Source organism: Echiichthys vipera (genome assembly GCF_963691815.1).
Source record: "Echiichthys vipera genome assembly, chromosome: 8".
NCBI classification, from domain to species: domain Eukaryota; kingdom Metazoa; phylum Chordata; class Actinopteri; order Perciformes; family Trachinidae; genus Echiichthys; species Echiichthys vipera.
This window is the reverse complement of record NC_139833.1, coordinates 16,964,535-16,980,163: the sequence shown is the minus strand read 5'-3', so window position 1 is coordinate 16,980,163 and position 15,629 is coordinate 16,964,535. Positions and strand designations below refer to the sequence as shown.

The 15,629-nt window shown below is 38.3% G+C and overlaps 1 protein-coding gene across 3 annotated transcripts in view; it reads right to left on the bottom strand.

Moving 5' to 3' along the window:
* Nucleotides 1-6,733: 6,733 nt before the first annotated feature.
* The window catches only part of aplp1 (amyloid beta (A4) precursor-like protein 1), a 35,993-nt gene continuing 27,097 nt past the window's right edge, over nt 6,734-15,629 (bottom strand). The window contains exons 7-17 of one of the 3 annotated variants that reach the window (XM_083918358.1): nt 14,792-14,919; nt 13,613-13,687; nt 13,347-13,505; nt 13,107-13,235; nt 11,727-11,826; nt 11,449-11,616; nt 11,305-11,325; nt 11,112-11,179; nt 10,893-10,958; nt 10,627-10,770; nt 6,734-9,800 (exon numbers count right to left, since the gene is read on the bottom strand). In XM_083918358.1, coding sequence (XP_083774484.1) covers nt 9,699-9,800; nt 10,627-10,770; nt 10,893-10,958; nt 11,112-11,179; nt 11,305-11,325; nt 11,449-11,616; nt 11,727-11,826; nt 13,107-13,235; nt 13,347-13,505; nt 13,613-13,687; nt 14,792-14,919 — 1,160 coding nt within the window. In that variant the 3' untranslated portion in view covers nt 6,734-9,698. The remainder of the gene's footprint in view (nt 9,801-10,626; nt 10,771-10,892; nt 10,959-11,111; nt 11,180-11,304; nt 11,326-11,448; nt 11,617-11,726; nt 11,827-13,106; nt 13,236-13,346; nt 13,506-13,612; nt 13,688-14,791; nt 14,920-15,629) is intronic. The other 2 variants (XM_083918359.1, XM_083918360.1) reach the window with 2 other exon arrangements.

Sequence of the window (15,629 nt, the reverse complement as noted above, 5' to 3'; positions counted from 1 at the left end):
GTCTGTGTTTTGCAGGTTATTGTGTTTTTTCTGCCCCAAGTGGCGAAAAGGTTGCCTTGTAATGAAACAATAGATGAAAAAGGTGATCATGGACCTTTCAAGCAAACAAGAAACTCCAAAGACCCAATAGGGAAAACATTCAGATTTGCTGTAAGTGTAGAAAGAAAAAATGTTAATCATAAACTGAAACAAAAACTAAATAACAAACACAATTAGCCAAATGTGCTCTTCTCTATTTCCGTTTTCAACAGCTGGGATAGATTGTTGCCAGAAAATTGCAATTGTGGAGCAGATGGCAGTATTTCTGATGCAATGATATCAGATTAATAGGAGTGTGTATCACATGGCAAAAGCCCTTTGATGTCACATCTAGTATGAATAAAGGTGCAGCAGAAAGAAGATGTCGGGGTCACATTTTATTATTTATAGTCAAGATTCTAAAAGCAGCTGCTTTGGTAAGAATTATGATGAATAAATATTTTGACAGTAAAAAAAGTTTCTGCTTGCTGTTGATAACACTGTTAACGTTTTTAAAACTGTCAATTGTAATGATATTCGATTTTAATTATGTCTTTGATAGGTGACTCATGCTGAATAATCAAGTTATTATCAAAATTTTCCATAACATGAGGTATTATTGTTACTGTCCCAGAGGCATGTTTCACTGAGATGTTTATTATCGTTGATGTCATAAATTCAGGATTATTTGAGTTCATACAGCTATGAAATTGATAAAAAGTTACGGTTAAGTAGTATGGTTTTACTTTAACATTACTTTAACGTAGAGTAAATGAGTCACATGACCAGAGTTTAGTTAATGGCATTACTGTAGCATTATGGGTCAGAACCAACATAGACATTCAGTCCCAAAATAACTATATTCTACGTGTGTTCCAAGAGGTGAACACGGTAATTGTCTTTAATTTAATTTGTTTTTAATTTTATTTAATGTTTGTTGATATGCCTTTTACATGTAATGTGAACATTTTTTAAAAACTTTAATTGATTAAATCACTTATGTTGTGCTAATGTTTGGGCCTTTTTAACGGACACTAGCTTGAGAGACTTTAAACTGGCAGAGAGGGGGCCCCCACTAGCTCACCTGGTAGAGCGGACGCTCCATATACAGAAGCTAAGTCCTTGCTACAGCAGCCCAGGTTTGACTTTGACCTGTGACCTACTACTGCATGCTGCCCCTCCTCTCTCTTCCCTGTTTTTTTTTAAAACTGGCAGAGAGATGTATATTTGAAACTTTTTATGTCTATATTTTCGGGAAAGATTTCACAGTGACGAAAGAGGGAGCGCTCAAATTAGTCTTCCAAATCTATATGATGTGTGGTCATTATTTCACTGAATCAGTGTAGTTACTGTAATCTATTTTTTAGGCACAACAACGTATTTTGAGTCCTGTTTTGAAATTAACGTAATATGTTGTTAAGCTGTCGTTAAGCTGTTGTTAAGCCTTGTGAAGCACTGTCAAGTTGTCTCAAAAGAAAGGCAAAGTCACTCCCTTTTCTGGTGGACCATGATGGGAGCTTATTTTCGAAAAGAACAAAACAGGTATGGTAGTTAATGGCGGAAGACAATTGCTTTTTTCATCCAGTTCGAATTGTGCCATGAATTACACATATGATGTTTATCGACTTTAAAAGATGATTTTGCATGTCATTGTTGACGTATAACACAAACCTCAAAGTCACAAAAGTGTCGTTATAATGTTCTCTCTTGCTGAAGCTACAATACCACAGGTCTTGTTCAACTTTCTTTTGCTCCTTTTTTGCTTGTGCTTTCAGTCTTAAAAAAAGACTCACTGGTTACAACGCATTAGGTAAGATATGACATGTGTGGAACGTAGCAGGTTACAGCAGCGGGGTCATCCCTATGTTCCCCAGGTCCTATGTTCCCTGTATGCATACAAAGTAGGGGACATAGGACCTGGGAAACATAAGTTCAGCTAGCTAGCAAGCATGGTGCAAGTTTCAAGGTATCTTTATTATCCCAGAGGGATAAAAAATTGTTGCACAGGCATCAGTAACCATATAACAACAGACAACGAATCCAAATATATACAATAAATGCGATGTTTGTTGTGCAAGACGAGAAATGCAGATCACTGAGCAGTTTCACACAAAACTAAATGGTTCTACGACAAAGAGTGACTTTCTTGACTTGCAAAATAGTCTTTAAAAGGATATATATCATATGTGCAATTAAATAAAAAGATCTCTCTCGTACATATTTTTTCCCCGAAAGATCCCATGGAGGACACCAGAAGAGAAGGGACTTCTTAAAACCCTGACCTAAAGTGACGTCAGATTCAGGTGGATACGTTGGTGTCTACTGATTGTTTTGTGAAAATCGTCTACCCTTCCACCATGGAAATCGGTTAGCGCAGGCAATGCCAGACTGAAAATGGACACAGAGTGTAACAAGTTGACATCTCTGTCTGATATTGTACAAATAGAAGTCACTAGGAGGTACCTATATTTTAGGATTTACAGTTCTCGCTAACTGTACACTCATCGCGTCAACATTATGCTCTTTAATCAGGCCACTAATTAGTAATGCGTCAGTGGAAAGTGATTTAATATTGATAAGGCTTGTTATTATAAGGTCTGGACTATAGATTTACAACATTATATGTAGGTCTTATTACAGTTATTGTACATTTATGATGTGAAGTGATATGTGAGTATGCTAGGGAAGACATGGCCTTAATTAAGTAAGTGTCTACAGTGTTTTTGTGATTTTATCCATCCCTAGACACTCTATACTATCAGAGGTTTCTCTCAAGTGTGCATATTATATTCTGTATGTTTTATTTGACCAATACTGAAAGGGATGCTGTACTAGGGAGGATTGAACCTGCCAAAATAAAAAATAAATAAATAAATAAATAAATTACTCGATAAATAAATGAATATGCCATTAAGAATAAAACATAAAACTTAAATGTAGGCATTAATTCATTGAAACAAAAGAATAAAGAAATAAAAAAATGTAAAAAAATGAACAAGTAAATGCAAAAACAAATTTAGAATAAATTAAAATATTGCGTGAGGGGCCTAACATCCGATGCATAAGGGGGCCTAATTGCAGCGTTGTACATCTGTTGAGCTAGACTACATCTCCTCTAACTGAGAACTCAGTTCCAAATGTAGCATTCAAACACAAAGTGTGTCCTTGAGACTTCACACATACGTTATCACACACCTATATGTGGTAAAGCACAAGGTGGTTTCCTTGTAATTCCTGTGATCGCAGGTTTGACATTTTCTCATTTTTCGTATGCTTTTTCCAACACCTACAGATTACTGACCATCCATGATAACTTATTGTGTATGTGTGTGTGTGTGTGTGTGTGTGTGCGTCCGTGCGTGTGTGCATGTATATCAGATTACACATACAGGCACTTTGCCTCGGTGTTTGGCACACACAATAAACATATTAAAAGGAAAAAAACAATAAAGCAATGTGCTGCAGTTAAGAACATACTGGAAAGTATTCAAACTCCCTTAAATTTTTCACTCCTTGTTAATTTACAGCCATTTGCTAAAATCATTTAAGTTGATTTCATTCTTCATTAATGTACACACAAAGCACCAGATTTTGACAGAAAACACAGAATTGTAGAAATTGTTGCAAATTTATTAAAGAATAAAAACTGAAATATCACATGGCCAAAAGTATTCAGACCCTTTCCTCAGTATTGAGTAGAAGCACCCGTTTGAGCTTTTGAAGTCCCCGGCCATGAGTCTTCTGGGGAATGATGCAACAAGTTCTTCACACATGGATTTGAGGATCCTCTGCCATATCTCCTTACAGATCTTCCCCAGCTCTGTCAAGTTGGAAGGTGAACCCAGTCTGGTTCAGGATATCTCTGTCCCTGCAGTTGAAAAACAGCCCCACAGCATGTTGCTGCCACCACCATGCCTCACTGTTAGGATTGTATCGGGAGGTGATGAGAGGTGCCTGGTTTTCTCCACACATACTGCTTAGAAACAAGGCCAAATGTTGAATCTTGGTCTCATCAGACCAAAGAAACTTATTCCTAATAGTCTGGGAGTCCTTCATGTGTTTTTTAGCAAACTATATGCAGGCTTTTATTGGTCATGCACTGAGGAGAGCCTTCCATTGGGCCACTAAAGCTCCAATTGGTGGAAGGCTGCAGTGATGGTTGACTTTCTAGAACTTTCTTCCATCTTTGGGTTCTTCTTTACCTCTCTCACCAAGACTCTTCTCCCCCGATTGCTGGACTCCAATAAAGGTGTTGAACCATCTCAAGGATGATCAGAAGAAATGGACAACACCTGAGTAAAATATACGTGTCACAGCAAAGGGTCTGAATACTTATGGCCATGTGATATTTCAGTTTCAGTTGCAAAACTTTCTACAATTCTGTGTTTTTCCGTCAAAATGGGGTGCTGTGTGTAAAAAAGGAAAACAATTGACTTAAATGATTTTATCAAAAAATTGGCTACAAATTAACAGAGAGAAAAATTTAGGGGGGGCTAAACACTTTCTGTACCCACTGTATACAGTAAATAGAAAAATGACCATGAAAAATAGATAAGAAATATATATAATGTAACAGTTTATGCTGCATATGCTGACAATTTGGGGGGGGGGGGGGGGGGGGTTAACGTCAAGGACTGCTTAAACCACTGGACAGTCTGATCTCATCTATTCCTCTCAGACAGATTAGCATTATACCAACACTTAAATGTCATCTAGCACTATATGGAAAAGGGACCGCTTTAGCTGAGGCCTGCACCTTCCAGTAATATCAAGAATGTAAGCCCCCCCCCACCCCCCCCACACCGCACTCCTCAGCATCTGCTATCCCCTCACTGTTAGTATAATCATTACCATCAGACTCAGCATCAATGCTGACTCACTGAGGTGTCTAACTGTGTGGGGTATTTGAGGTAATTGCGAGTCTGCACATTCTGCATTAGCACGTCCCTCAGCATACTTCTCGTATGATGTTAATGATATTTATCTTTCAATTCACTAAGTAAGCAACCAACCTTTGATCTACCTACAAATCTCTTTAATTTCTGCATACTAAGGGGTTTCATATTGTTGTTTTGTTGAATGAATCAAAGTGTTAGTGAACTAAACAAAACGCACACTCAGACTGCGATGTGATAAAAGTCAGGGTTAATATGAGTCGTCTTACATTACCACAGTGGCGGTATAGTGAGCAGTCGACTTCAGAGGAACCACTACTAAGATGACTGATGTGCGCTGGAGGCATCAATGGCAAACTGTCACTGTACAGCCACAGAGCCTTTTCACAGTAATCTGGGTAAGCAGGACTACCCGTCAGTGTTGTGGTTTGGAAGAAGTGAACCTGTGCAGGGCTGGGGCTGGGGCTTGACACTTCTTTGTAATTTGTGGGTGACGGAAGTGTGAGGCCTACCCACGCTTGTGACAGCCAGGTGAATTAATGCTTGAGAACTGTGTCAAGGAAGCTAATCGGCTGGATTTTGACGAGGGTCTGATTATTGATGCTTATCACAGCATAAACTACAAGATGATGATTTCATTAAAGCAGTCACTTTAAGTTGCCTAGAAATTACAGGAAATGAACCCCCACAGCTACAGTATATCATTAGTCATTGCACTACATTACATTCAAAGGAAAATACTCACCAGTTACTAACAATGTAGCAATGACTTGGAGATTATCATGGGTAATTATAAGTGCTGCATTTCTTTGTACAGTAACATTGTTTGTAGAATTCTAATGTACGTTTTAGCCTTGGTGCCGCATATACACAACTGCAGTTTTGGTCTCACAAAAATGACACTGTGGCTAAGGTAGTCACTGAAACTCCATACTGAGAACTGAGAGAAAATCTTATCTTACGCCTGATGTAAATCTTGGTGAATATTTTTATCTTGTAGAAATCTTTACTATCACATGTATTATGTCTCCTCACCAATGTCTGCTATACAAATGAGCGTTACCTCTTCTTTAAAGGTCCCATATCATGCTAATTTTCAGGTTCAACCTTTGGGTTTCTACTAGAACATGTTAACATGCGTTAAATAAAATAATAAAATAATAATACCCCCCCCCCCCCCCCCCCACAGACACACACACACTTTTCTAATACTGTCTGCCTGATATCTGTATTCGGTCTGTAACACTCCGCTGTTGTGACATCACAGTACAGTAGTCCTGACGCTCGTTTAAAGGCAGAATTTCTGAATACAGGCTGTGTGCGTTTGTCTCAGGATTGAGTGCTTTGATACTTTCATAGTATTTATTTAACATATCAACCTTCTTTATAATAAAAAAAAGCCAAGCTATCTCACTTTTTACACTATGGGACCTTTAACATCATCATTGTTGTCAAATCCCACCTTGTGCACTGTGGTAAACATATTTGGGCATTCAGCCATGAAACTAACTATAATCTACTGTATGTGTTCTTTAGGTTTCTTTTTACAAAGAATTCAACCAAGGAAATGCTAGAAAAAAAGTTTTCCAGAATTGAGTTAGTCAGAGTTTCTCCCCTCTTGACTGTGGCCTTTACATCATGGGTTCTTTACACTGGTTACATCATGATCAACCTTTACTCTCCTGCATGTTGCCTCTGTGAGATAGATGGACTAAATTAAGTTTCTATCAGGTGATCATGGTGTCAGTCTTCTGAATATAGAGAAAGTCAGCATGTGAATAAGTAATTCAGTAATCACAGATACAGTATTTTATGGGTCATTCGTTTTTATTACACTATCAATTAGCTTGACCAGTTTTAATTTCTCAGATTGCTTGCAAATACAGTTACACAACAGAGAACATTTTGCCAAATAGGAACATCTGTCTGCTTATTTGTGGAGCATGTCTTTGGTTAAAGGTCTGAATGAAAATGAAGAACAGCTCTCTCATTGGTGGTATTGACATCCCTAGAATCAATGCGGCATAATTGAAATAAGACGTAATCAATGTCTAACATTTAGCAACCTGTACACAAATTGAGTAATTTGGTTCTACTTGTGCTTAGTGCCACTCCTTGTCAATTAGGCAGAGGCCATACATGTGTCTTGCTATATTTCACATTTCTGAACGTTATAAACTTGTCAATGTTTTTTCATACAAGCTTCTAAATTTACATTACAGGTGAAAAGCATGACCCCTTGATCCAACTGATTATTACATAGAAATAAAAAATACAGAATAATTACATCCAAAACACAGCATTGTAAAAGGCAATAATGCAGCAATTAAAATCTCAATAACATTGTTTATATTTCATCAGGAAGTAAGGGGACAGACCAACAAAGAAGTCTAGAATTTGACAGAGGATGTACGTACAAATGTGATTTGAGTAACTACAGTATACACCATTCTAAAGTCTGCTAAATGCTGGTAGGAAACCTTCAGTGGTTTGGGAAACACAGGCAAGCTTATTCTCATCTATTGTTTCAGTAGTATCATTACAAGATCAACTGACTTAAACTGTGAACATACAACGTTTTCATTCACTAACGTAGCTGTACAAATTATACAAGGGCTATGACTTCTCTTCACCTGTCATAACACAACCGCAACCTGCAATTAACCTGCCTAATGAGAGAAACTGAAGATTAACTCTAAATCATACCTCTGATAGTCAAACTCTTTGCTTATTTCAAAGCAAATTTACAAAAAAAAACAACAAAACACAACAACTTATAAGTTTATAAGTACAAGTAATGACTTTTCCTCTGAATGGACAAATGCAGGTTTTAAAGAAAACTTCCATCAGTAAGAAATAAATAAAATCTGAACGGATTTTGGTATGGATTATCTCTACTACAGCATATAGTTAAAGACTGAAGAACAAAAAGCAGCATCCCACAATGTGACCTTCCTTAACCAAGATGGTCTGATAGAAAAAAGTGGCTAAAGGAAATTCAACCTGACACACTAAGCAGTTAACAATCAACCTGGAAAAAAAGGGGCAATCCCTTTTTCAATTACCTATACAGGGTATTGTGTTGATCTATAAATCTAAATATGACAAACTACAATGAGGCATTCAGTGAAAAGCTATTTAAGAAGAGAGTAACTTAAAATTAGCATCTATAGAGTACTAACATTCAATGTTGTTGAGTCCAAATTTGTCAAAGTGGGAGATTTAAAGACATACAGTAAATTCTACTACTATCATGCCTGAGTGTGGTCTGTTTTTAGGACTTACTACACACACTGACACTTTACGTTACTATAGCTGTGGCCTCTTTACACTCCGCTGCTCTGTACAATATGACACGCCTAGACTTTAAGTTCCTCTGCTCTGTTACACACCTACCAAGTGTGAAAATAAATAGACTGCTACAGGAAGTGATGAGAAGGGAACCAGGCATGTAGTCCGTCTGTTGGATGTGTTGAACGTCACTACTCCTATAAAGGTCTACTAGGGGAATGATGCATTACTAAAAAAGAAGATGGAATCTCAATGTCTACCTTAAATACATTCAGAAAGAAGTTACTGTGTCGTTGTCTTGTGCTGGTTTTTACAACAGTCCGTTTTCAATCAGCCATGTTAGGAAAATGTTTCTCCTTCTCGTAACAGCACAATTTACTATTTTTATGTATTATTCCATTACATCGATGCAAATTAATCATAGAAATGTCTACACCTAGTAGTATGTATTTCTTAAGTTATTTACAGTGTCCATTTTGAACGGTGACATTTTCGACTTTTCAAAAGCAATGACAAGAACAACACAAATAAATACAGCAGTATCATACACCAAGTTGTCATGCTTTCATTAAAATAACGGACTTCTGATTATTCTGTTTTACAGTTCTTTAGGTAGCAGTACAAATAAAATAAACTCATTCACTGTCTAAATAAGCTAAATGGAATATTTGGTTTATTTTGCCAAATAATTACTAATAAGTCCTCAGAATCAAAGACGTGACGTATTTTGTACCACCAGCACATAGTTCCGTATTGCAACTAGTGTGGTCTTTTGGCCTTCTATGTCTTAAAATTAAAGTCTAAATGTCTCACACATTCAAAGTAAACACCTCCACATACTCACTTAATGTCAATGTATTCATATTAGAGGTATAGTCCAATATTACAGTAACTCATGGAGGTAAGGACAGTTTGACAATTAGCTTCAAATTGCCCTTTTATCACTGAGTGGGTTTCAAATTGAGAATTACACCATAATTTAATTAGGCTGTCACTCACACTCATCTACACAGATACATTATATCTAACTGTGGTACAATTTAAACGAAAGAGACTACTACTGAAAAATAAATACTATAAAGCATTATGCACCGTTCAACTTCAGTTTCTAGTGTGGAGCAATAGGTCAAGTCATGCCACTGGGATGGTTTGCCTGTCTATGAGGTGAATGTTTTCAGGATTATGAAATGCTGTGGCACTGCTAATGGAAAGAACAATCCTCAGACTCTAACCCAGAGGAGTATTAGATTACAATAGGTGATGTGAGATTGTATCATATCTCGTTATTCACATTCTGGTAATGATGATAGGTTGTTGTTGGTCATTTACAATTGGTTTGGGTAGGAACATGTTCTTATTCAGTTGCTTTATGTTTTTTCAACACATCATGAATCCGTCAAAGGTGTGAGTGTAGCTGAGACACCACTGTAAGGAAGAGTGGGTGAGGGGAACAAAACAAGTGGTCAGGCATGACTTGTTGGCAACCCCGGTACCTCAGTTCATCTGTTCAAAGAATTTGTAGGTAGGGTTTTCATAGCCATGGTTTTGCATTTTGTTGAGCTGTCGTTCTTCTGGTGTCAGCATGGGGTCGACCTGCTGCGAGAAACACAAAAGCTCTTGTTATTACACGCTAAAAACAAATTCAGGAACACACTATCAACTGAGTTGTGAATAAATTGTTTATTTAATATGGAAAAGTGCATGGGAATGGTGGAGCTGGACAGTGGCTGCTGTGTGGGGAGGCTTCTGGAAGGATCTACGTCGCCTTCTGGGCTCAGCAGACCCCCAAAAGCCTTCTTCTCTACAGTATTTAATCACCAACTGCCTCTTCAAAAAATAGTTTGGCATTCTGGGAAATATTCTTATTTACAGTTCCAAGCTCAGACTTCTGACGTACAGTGCCACAAGCTTTTCTCATTCACTTGAATGGTAAAGCGTGTCCAAATGTTTGACTGGTACTGTAAGCTAATCTGCTGCTGACTCTAGCTTCATATTAACAGTGCAAATGTTAGACTGGTATAAGTTAAGATTCTTGCAAAGAAAGCAAATAAGCATATTCTCCAAAATGTCAAAATATTCATTTAACCTTAAGGATCATACCAGCATTTCTTTTAAATCATTTTTTAACACTCAATATACTTTAATAATAATACTTGATATTCTTCCAGACATTGTACCAGAAGTGTTTAGACTAGAAGAATACCCATACCCACAAGCAGCCACTGGTTTAATTATTTCACCACAACATGAAATAAGTCAAAGCCAATTGATACCTTGAAGGTAGGAAGTGAACCTAAAAACCTTTGTTGTGCTTTAGACAGTGTTACTGTAGGCAATAATGTATATTCAGTTTTAAACTATAAGGTGCGAGACCACCACCAGGTGTGGTCAGCTTAAATTAAAGGCCTATCTGGGACCGTACCTCTACAATGCCATGACTGATAGTGCCGTATGGCTTTCTGCGCACCAGCAGCAGGCTGATTACCATCACCATGGCGATCGCCACAGCCACCACAAGCAACCCCACCATGGCACCACGGTTAAATGTCTCCAAGGCATCGGGTTGCTATGGAAAGAAAGAAATGGAGAAACAAAATGAAATGGGATCTTAATTTGATTTCATGCAAATTTCTTCACTTATTTTTTTGTCAACAGAGAAACATTATGATGTTCATACTCAGCCCTTACCAGTTCATCTCTCTCAATCTCTGGAGGCTTGTTCACCACCTGCTTGAGCTCCACAGAGGTGTTGATCTAAGACGACAGGGAGTTTTGTCAAAATAAGGGAAATTATGGGACACAAACACTGCATAGATAACATACTCACAGCACGTTTCTGTGTCTAAGCATATTCTTCATTGAACTGGGATGAAATGTATGTGAAATATCACTAGATCATCATTTTACCTTTTCCTCATATTCATAGGTAGGGCCTCTCTCAGATGTTGTATAATCATATTCATCGACTGTAGACACTAAAGATGACGAGACACAAAAATGGAATAAAACATGTAGCTGTGAGCCAACGTAAGAGTATGTGTACTGCAATCGTTGTAAACAGAAAAATAGCCATGCTTTATGAAATGAAACACCAGCTTACCTTTCTTATTAGACTGCACTTCTTTAGAGAAAGAAATAGCGGGAAAGTCAAAGTCAGTAAGTTTTTATATACCACTCACACACTTAGGACAGATTTAAGGAAGTTTAATTTGTGGGTGTACGAGTAGTATGTAGATATATATACCAATACGGGGAGGATAAGGCCTGTTCTGGAAGGCTCTCTCCTCTTCCTCCTCATCATCCTTTTCCTCCTCGCTTTCAGCCGGCAGAAGCTCCTCAGTAGTGCGGGTCTCAGAGAAGGAGGTGGTCATGAGCTCACTGATGTCTCCTCTTTCTGCCTTGACAAGCTCCTCTACAGGTGACATAAAGAAAAAAAAACCAGAAGTCATTAAGATGTCCACACACAGCAGTCTGCAGATGAAAACTGATAAAAACTGATGGGTGATGGTAGATAAAACTTACGGATATCATTGTGCAGCTCCTCAGCCAAGGTGGGATCCTTGTATAGCAGTGCAAGGCTCTGGTTCATCCTCTCCTCAATTACATGGAGATGTGTGTACACCTGCAAAATATAAACTAGAATTACCGCTAGTGATAGACCAATAAATCGGCTGGCCGATATTTTGTGGGTTCTTTTTTTGTATAGTATCGGCCAATTATATACAGACAGGCGTCCAAGGGCAGTTCCGTGTTGCTGGAGATGCCTTTTTTAAGTTTAAAAGTTTAAGTAAATTTTCCTTTTTTTTTTTTAATTTGAGACTCGTAACATTTGTTATCATTGTTGTGTAATTTCAATGATGTAAATTGAGGGAGCAAAAGTAGTATTGGCTCCAAATATTGGCACAAGAAAATCGGCAGTCCGTAACGGTCATCGGCTTCGGCCCTAAAAAATCCATATCGGTCAATCTCTAATTACCGACTTGTGATTGTAGGCCTCCGCTAACAAGTCAGATTACAACCAAACTGTCCAGAGGTATTAAGTGTATTTTTTGGTGAAACATGGATGCTTCACACACATCTTCAACCCAACAGCACAGAGGATCGATACAATCACCACAATTTCAAGAGCAGTGTCCCCAATTCAGTATCTGACGTGTCTCCCCTTCTGTTCCTGAGTTATAGTTTGAATAATGGGCAGAAAAGTGTTTTTGCAGAACATTATGATGTCACAGTGAAGTTGACCTTTGACCTTCTGGATATAAAATGTCATTACCTCATAATTTTATTCTGTTAGAAATGTGGTCATAATTGGCTTAGGAATTCTCGTGTTATGGCCAAAAGTAACAGTGACCTTGACCTTTGGCTCCAAAATCATCTGTTCATCCTTGAGTCCAAGTGGATGTTTGTGCTAAATTTGAAGAACATCCCTCAAGGGGTTCCTGAGATATCATGTTCACAATGGGAATGGGACGAACAACCCCAAAAACATAATGCTGCTGGTCCCCGGTGCAGAGGCTTTAAAATCATTCTGCTTAGGCTTTTTTTTTTTTTTTAACCAAGAAAGGGCCAGCAGAGCTCACACAATGAGCCTAAGTGTTTAACTGCTGTGAAAAGAGAAGCAGTAAATTGCTTCCTTAAATTCAAGATGAAAGTCCAAATGGATTTTCTCTGCAGTCATGTGTCTAAAGCTGTGTTTGAAGTCAAGACTGCCTTTGATCTAAGTTTAATGAAAATCAGATTGGTAGCTGGTTCACCTCTGTGGGCTATGTATTTATTAACTTATCTGTGGTGCGTCGTCCTCTCCAGCATGCACTGTTCCCAGTCAGCCTGGTATCTCAAAAGCACAGGTGTGTATGAAAAGTCTCTTGGAAGCAAACGCCTCACACGCTCTCAGACACGCACCTGGAATTTCATCTGCTCAGCCTTCTGGGGGTCGACAGCCACAATATGCTGGTAATGCCTGAGAGTATGTCTGCGGTCCTTCTGCTCTGCCGCCATGTATCGCTTCAGAGCCTGCAGAACACGCTCTGGCTGGAGGACATGAGGACAGAGTCAGGAAATGCCAGTTAGAAAAGCAGATGTGAGATTCTTGTCAGGTTTTACTTTCTATTTTTGTTGTTTTTCTCCCCTCCTCTGACTTACCTGAGGGGGATCAGACTGTACGGCAGTAAGGTAGTTCTCCAGGGCCAGGCGGCGGTTGTTGTTGAGTATGGCCTCCACTCTGGCAAGATGAGTCTCCACCAGCCTCTGCCTCTCTCCAGCGACCTGTTCCTCCAGCGTTTGCAGCACAGACTGGAAGTGCTGGTAGAGGAAAGATGAGGCAGTAGATGCAATGATGAGTAAAGCTGGTGTGACATTGTCCCAAGAAAAAATAAAGCCAATAAACAGGTTGACAAACATATGCTTACCTCATTCAGGGCCTGTCGCTCTGACTTTGGTAGATTCTTTGACTGGTTGTCTGCCTCTGCCCATTCCTTCATTATCTAAGGAATTAAAGTGCATGATGTAAGTTTATCTCCTAACGTTAAAATTGCAAGAAAGGGCCATGCCTTATGGTTTAGCTATAGAATGTGTGTAAGTTCACAAAGTGCAAAAAGGGAGACGGTGCAACTTTGCATGTTAACACAATGTCACCTATCTATTTTCATTAAAAGTTTTGATTTTGTTTGGTTTTAAAAACTTGGAAGTCTGGCTTAAAAGAGTAGTTCTACAATTCTGGAAATTACATTGCATTACATTCATTTAGCTGACTTTTTTTTCAAAGCAACTTTACAAAAAGTGCATTCAAACGTGAAGATATTACTAAATGCATAAAAAAATGCTCGTAGTTGATCAGACATCATTGTGTGAGTTACTAATTTGTCATTTTTTAAATAACCAAGGCTAGTTATGAACAATAAGCACATCATAACTGTGCATCTGTAAAGACACAGTGCTTAGTGAGTGAGAAGACTTGACTGCAAAGATGAAAACACAGTATTTGTGGTAAAATTACAAATCAAAAAGACAATCTTAAAGTTTTACAGCTGCCGTCTTGAGATCGTGAGAGTGTGTGTGTGTTTGTGTGTGTGTGTGTGTGTGTGTGTGTGTGTGTGTGTGTGTGTGTGTGTGTAAGATACACACATGCATGCAAACAGTCAGATGTGCAGTGTGATAAACTTTTCACTTCCATCGTGGGCTGTATGAAACTCTGCCTCCACAACTACTGCAAAGTATATTATTGGTTTACTGATAATAACATTAACTGGCAATAAATGGTTGCTATTTCAGATTTTGATTGTTGTACTGAAATCATATTCTATAGAAATTATAAGGAGAATACTTATACATGGGAATATATGCTGTCCACTCTTAATAATATCCATTTTAGGTCATAGGGGCCTACTTAGGGGGCCTACTTAGGGGCCTAGCAGTTTTTTATTAGGGGCATGTGTTAAACTTCTATTATATAATATAATACATGTCCAGGCCAGTGGTCCTTTCATTGTGCAAATTAAATTAGAAAATGAAGGAAATTGAACAGCGAGTCTCAGTCCGACCTGCCAGCCAACAAATGATTTGCCTGATTTTAGCCCTGTAAAAGTCACCTCATTGATGCGCTTCATTCTGCGCTCCTCCAGGTCTGTTTTGGCACGCAGGAAGTTGGCATGCTCAGTGTCATCCACTGGCTTCTCAAAATAAACATCAACGCCATCTGTGGGCCTAGGTGTAGTAACTAGACGGAGGGGACAGAAAACAGAGGTTATTACTGTCATGCTGACTGCAAGAGCCAGAGAGCAATTATACTGTAATGAAAAGAACAACCCTGGTCAAAATGTGACAGGGTATGCACTGAAAACGTATCAACAGGGAGGGAAAGGCAATTTTACCCTACAATTTGAGGAAGGGGGACATTTAAATGAACAACAACGGGAAACTGCATTTGCTTTGTCCTGGAGAGAATTGGGACAGAAGATAATATTTTCTTTATAATAACCCCAGCAGTGAAACAGGAAAATATACATCACTTTGTGAAATACACAAGATCAATCATGAGTATAGATTATCTGGCTTTCAACTAATCTCAAGCATTGGATTTTTTTTAGAAGATTATTGAAAAAATGCTGAAATCACGATTCCATTCTCTTTTAAGATATTCTATCTGGGTTTTAAAAATAATCGTGCATTCAGTTTTTTTCTAAATATACAACAGCTCTTAGTAGGAAATGGGTCAAGCCAAAGATTGCACTAGTTGAGGATTAGTTTAACGTAATCCCTCATATTTTTGTGATGAAGAAATTGACATTTGCTTAGAGACCTGCCCAGGACAAATTGGACCGTTGCTGAGATAACCTGGTATGTGGTACATTTGAATCAGTTTTTTAGGTAAACTGCATACAGTATATAAATTCCACTTGTTTTAATTGAAATATCTGTTACTAAGCG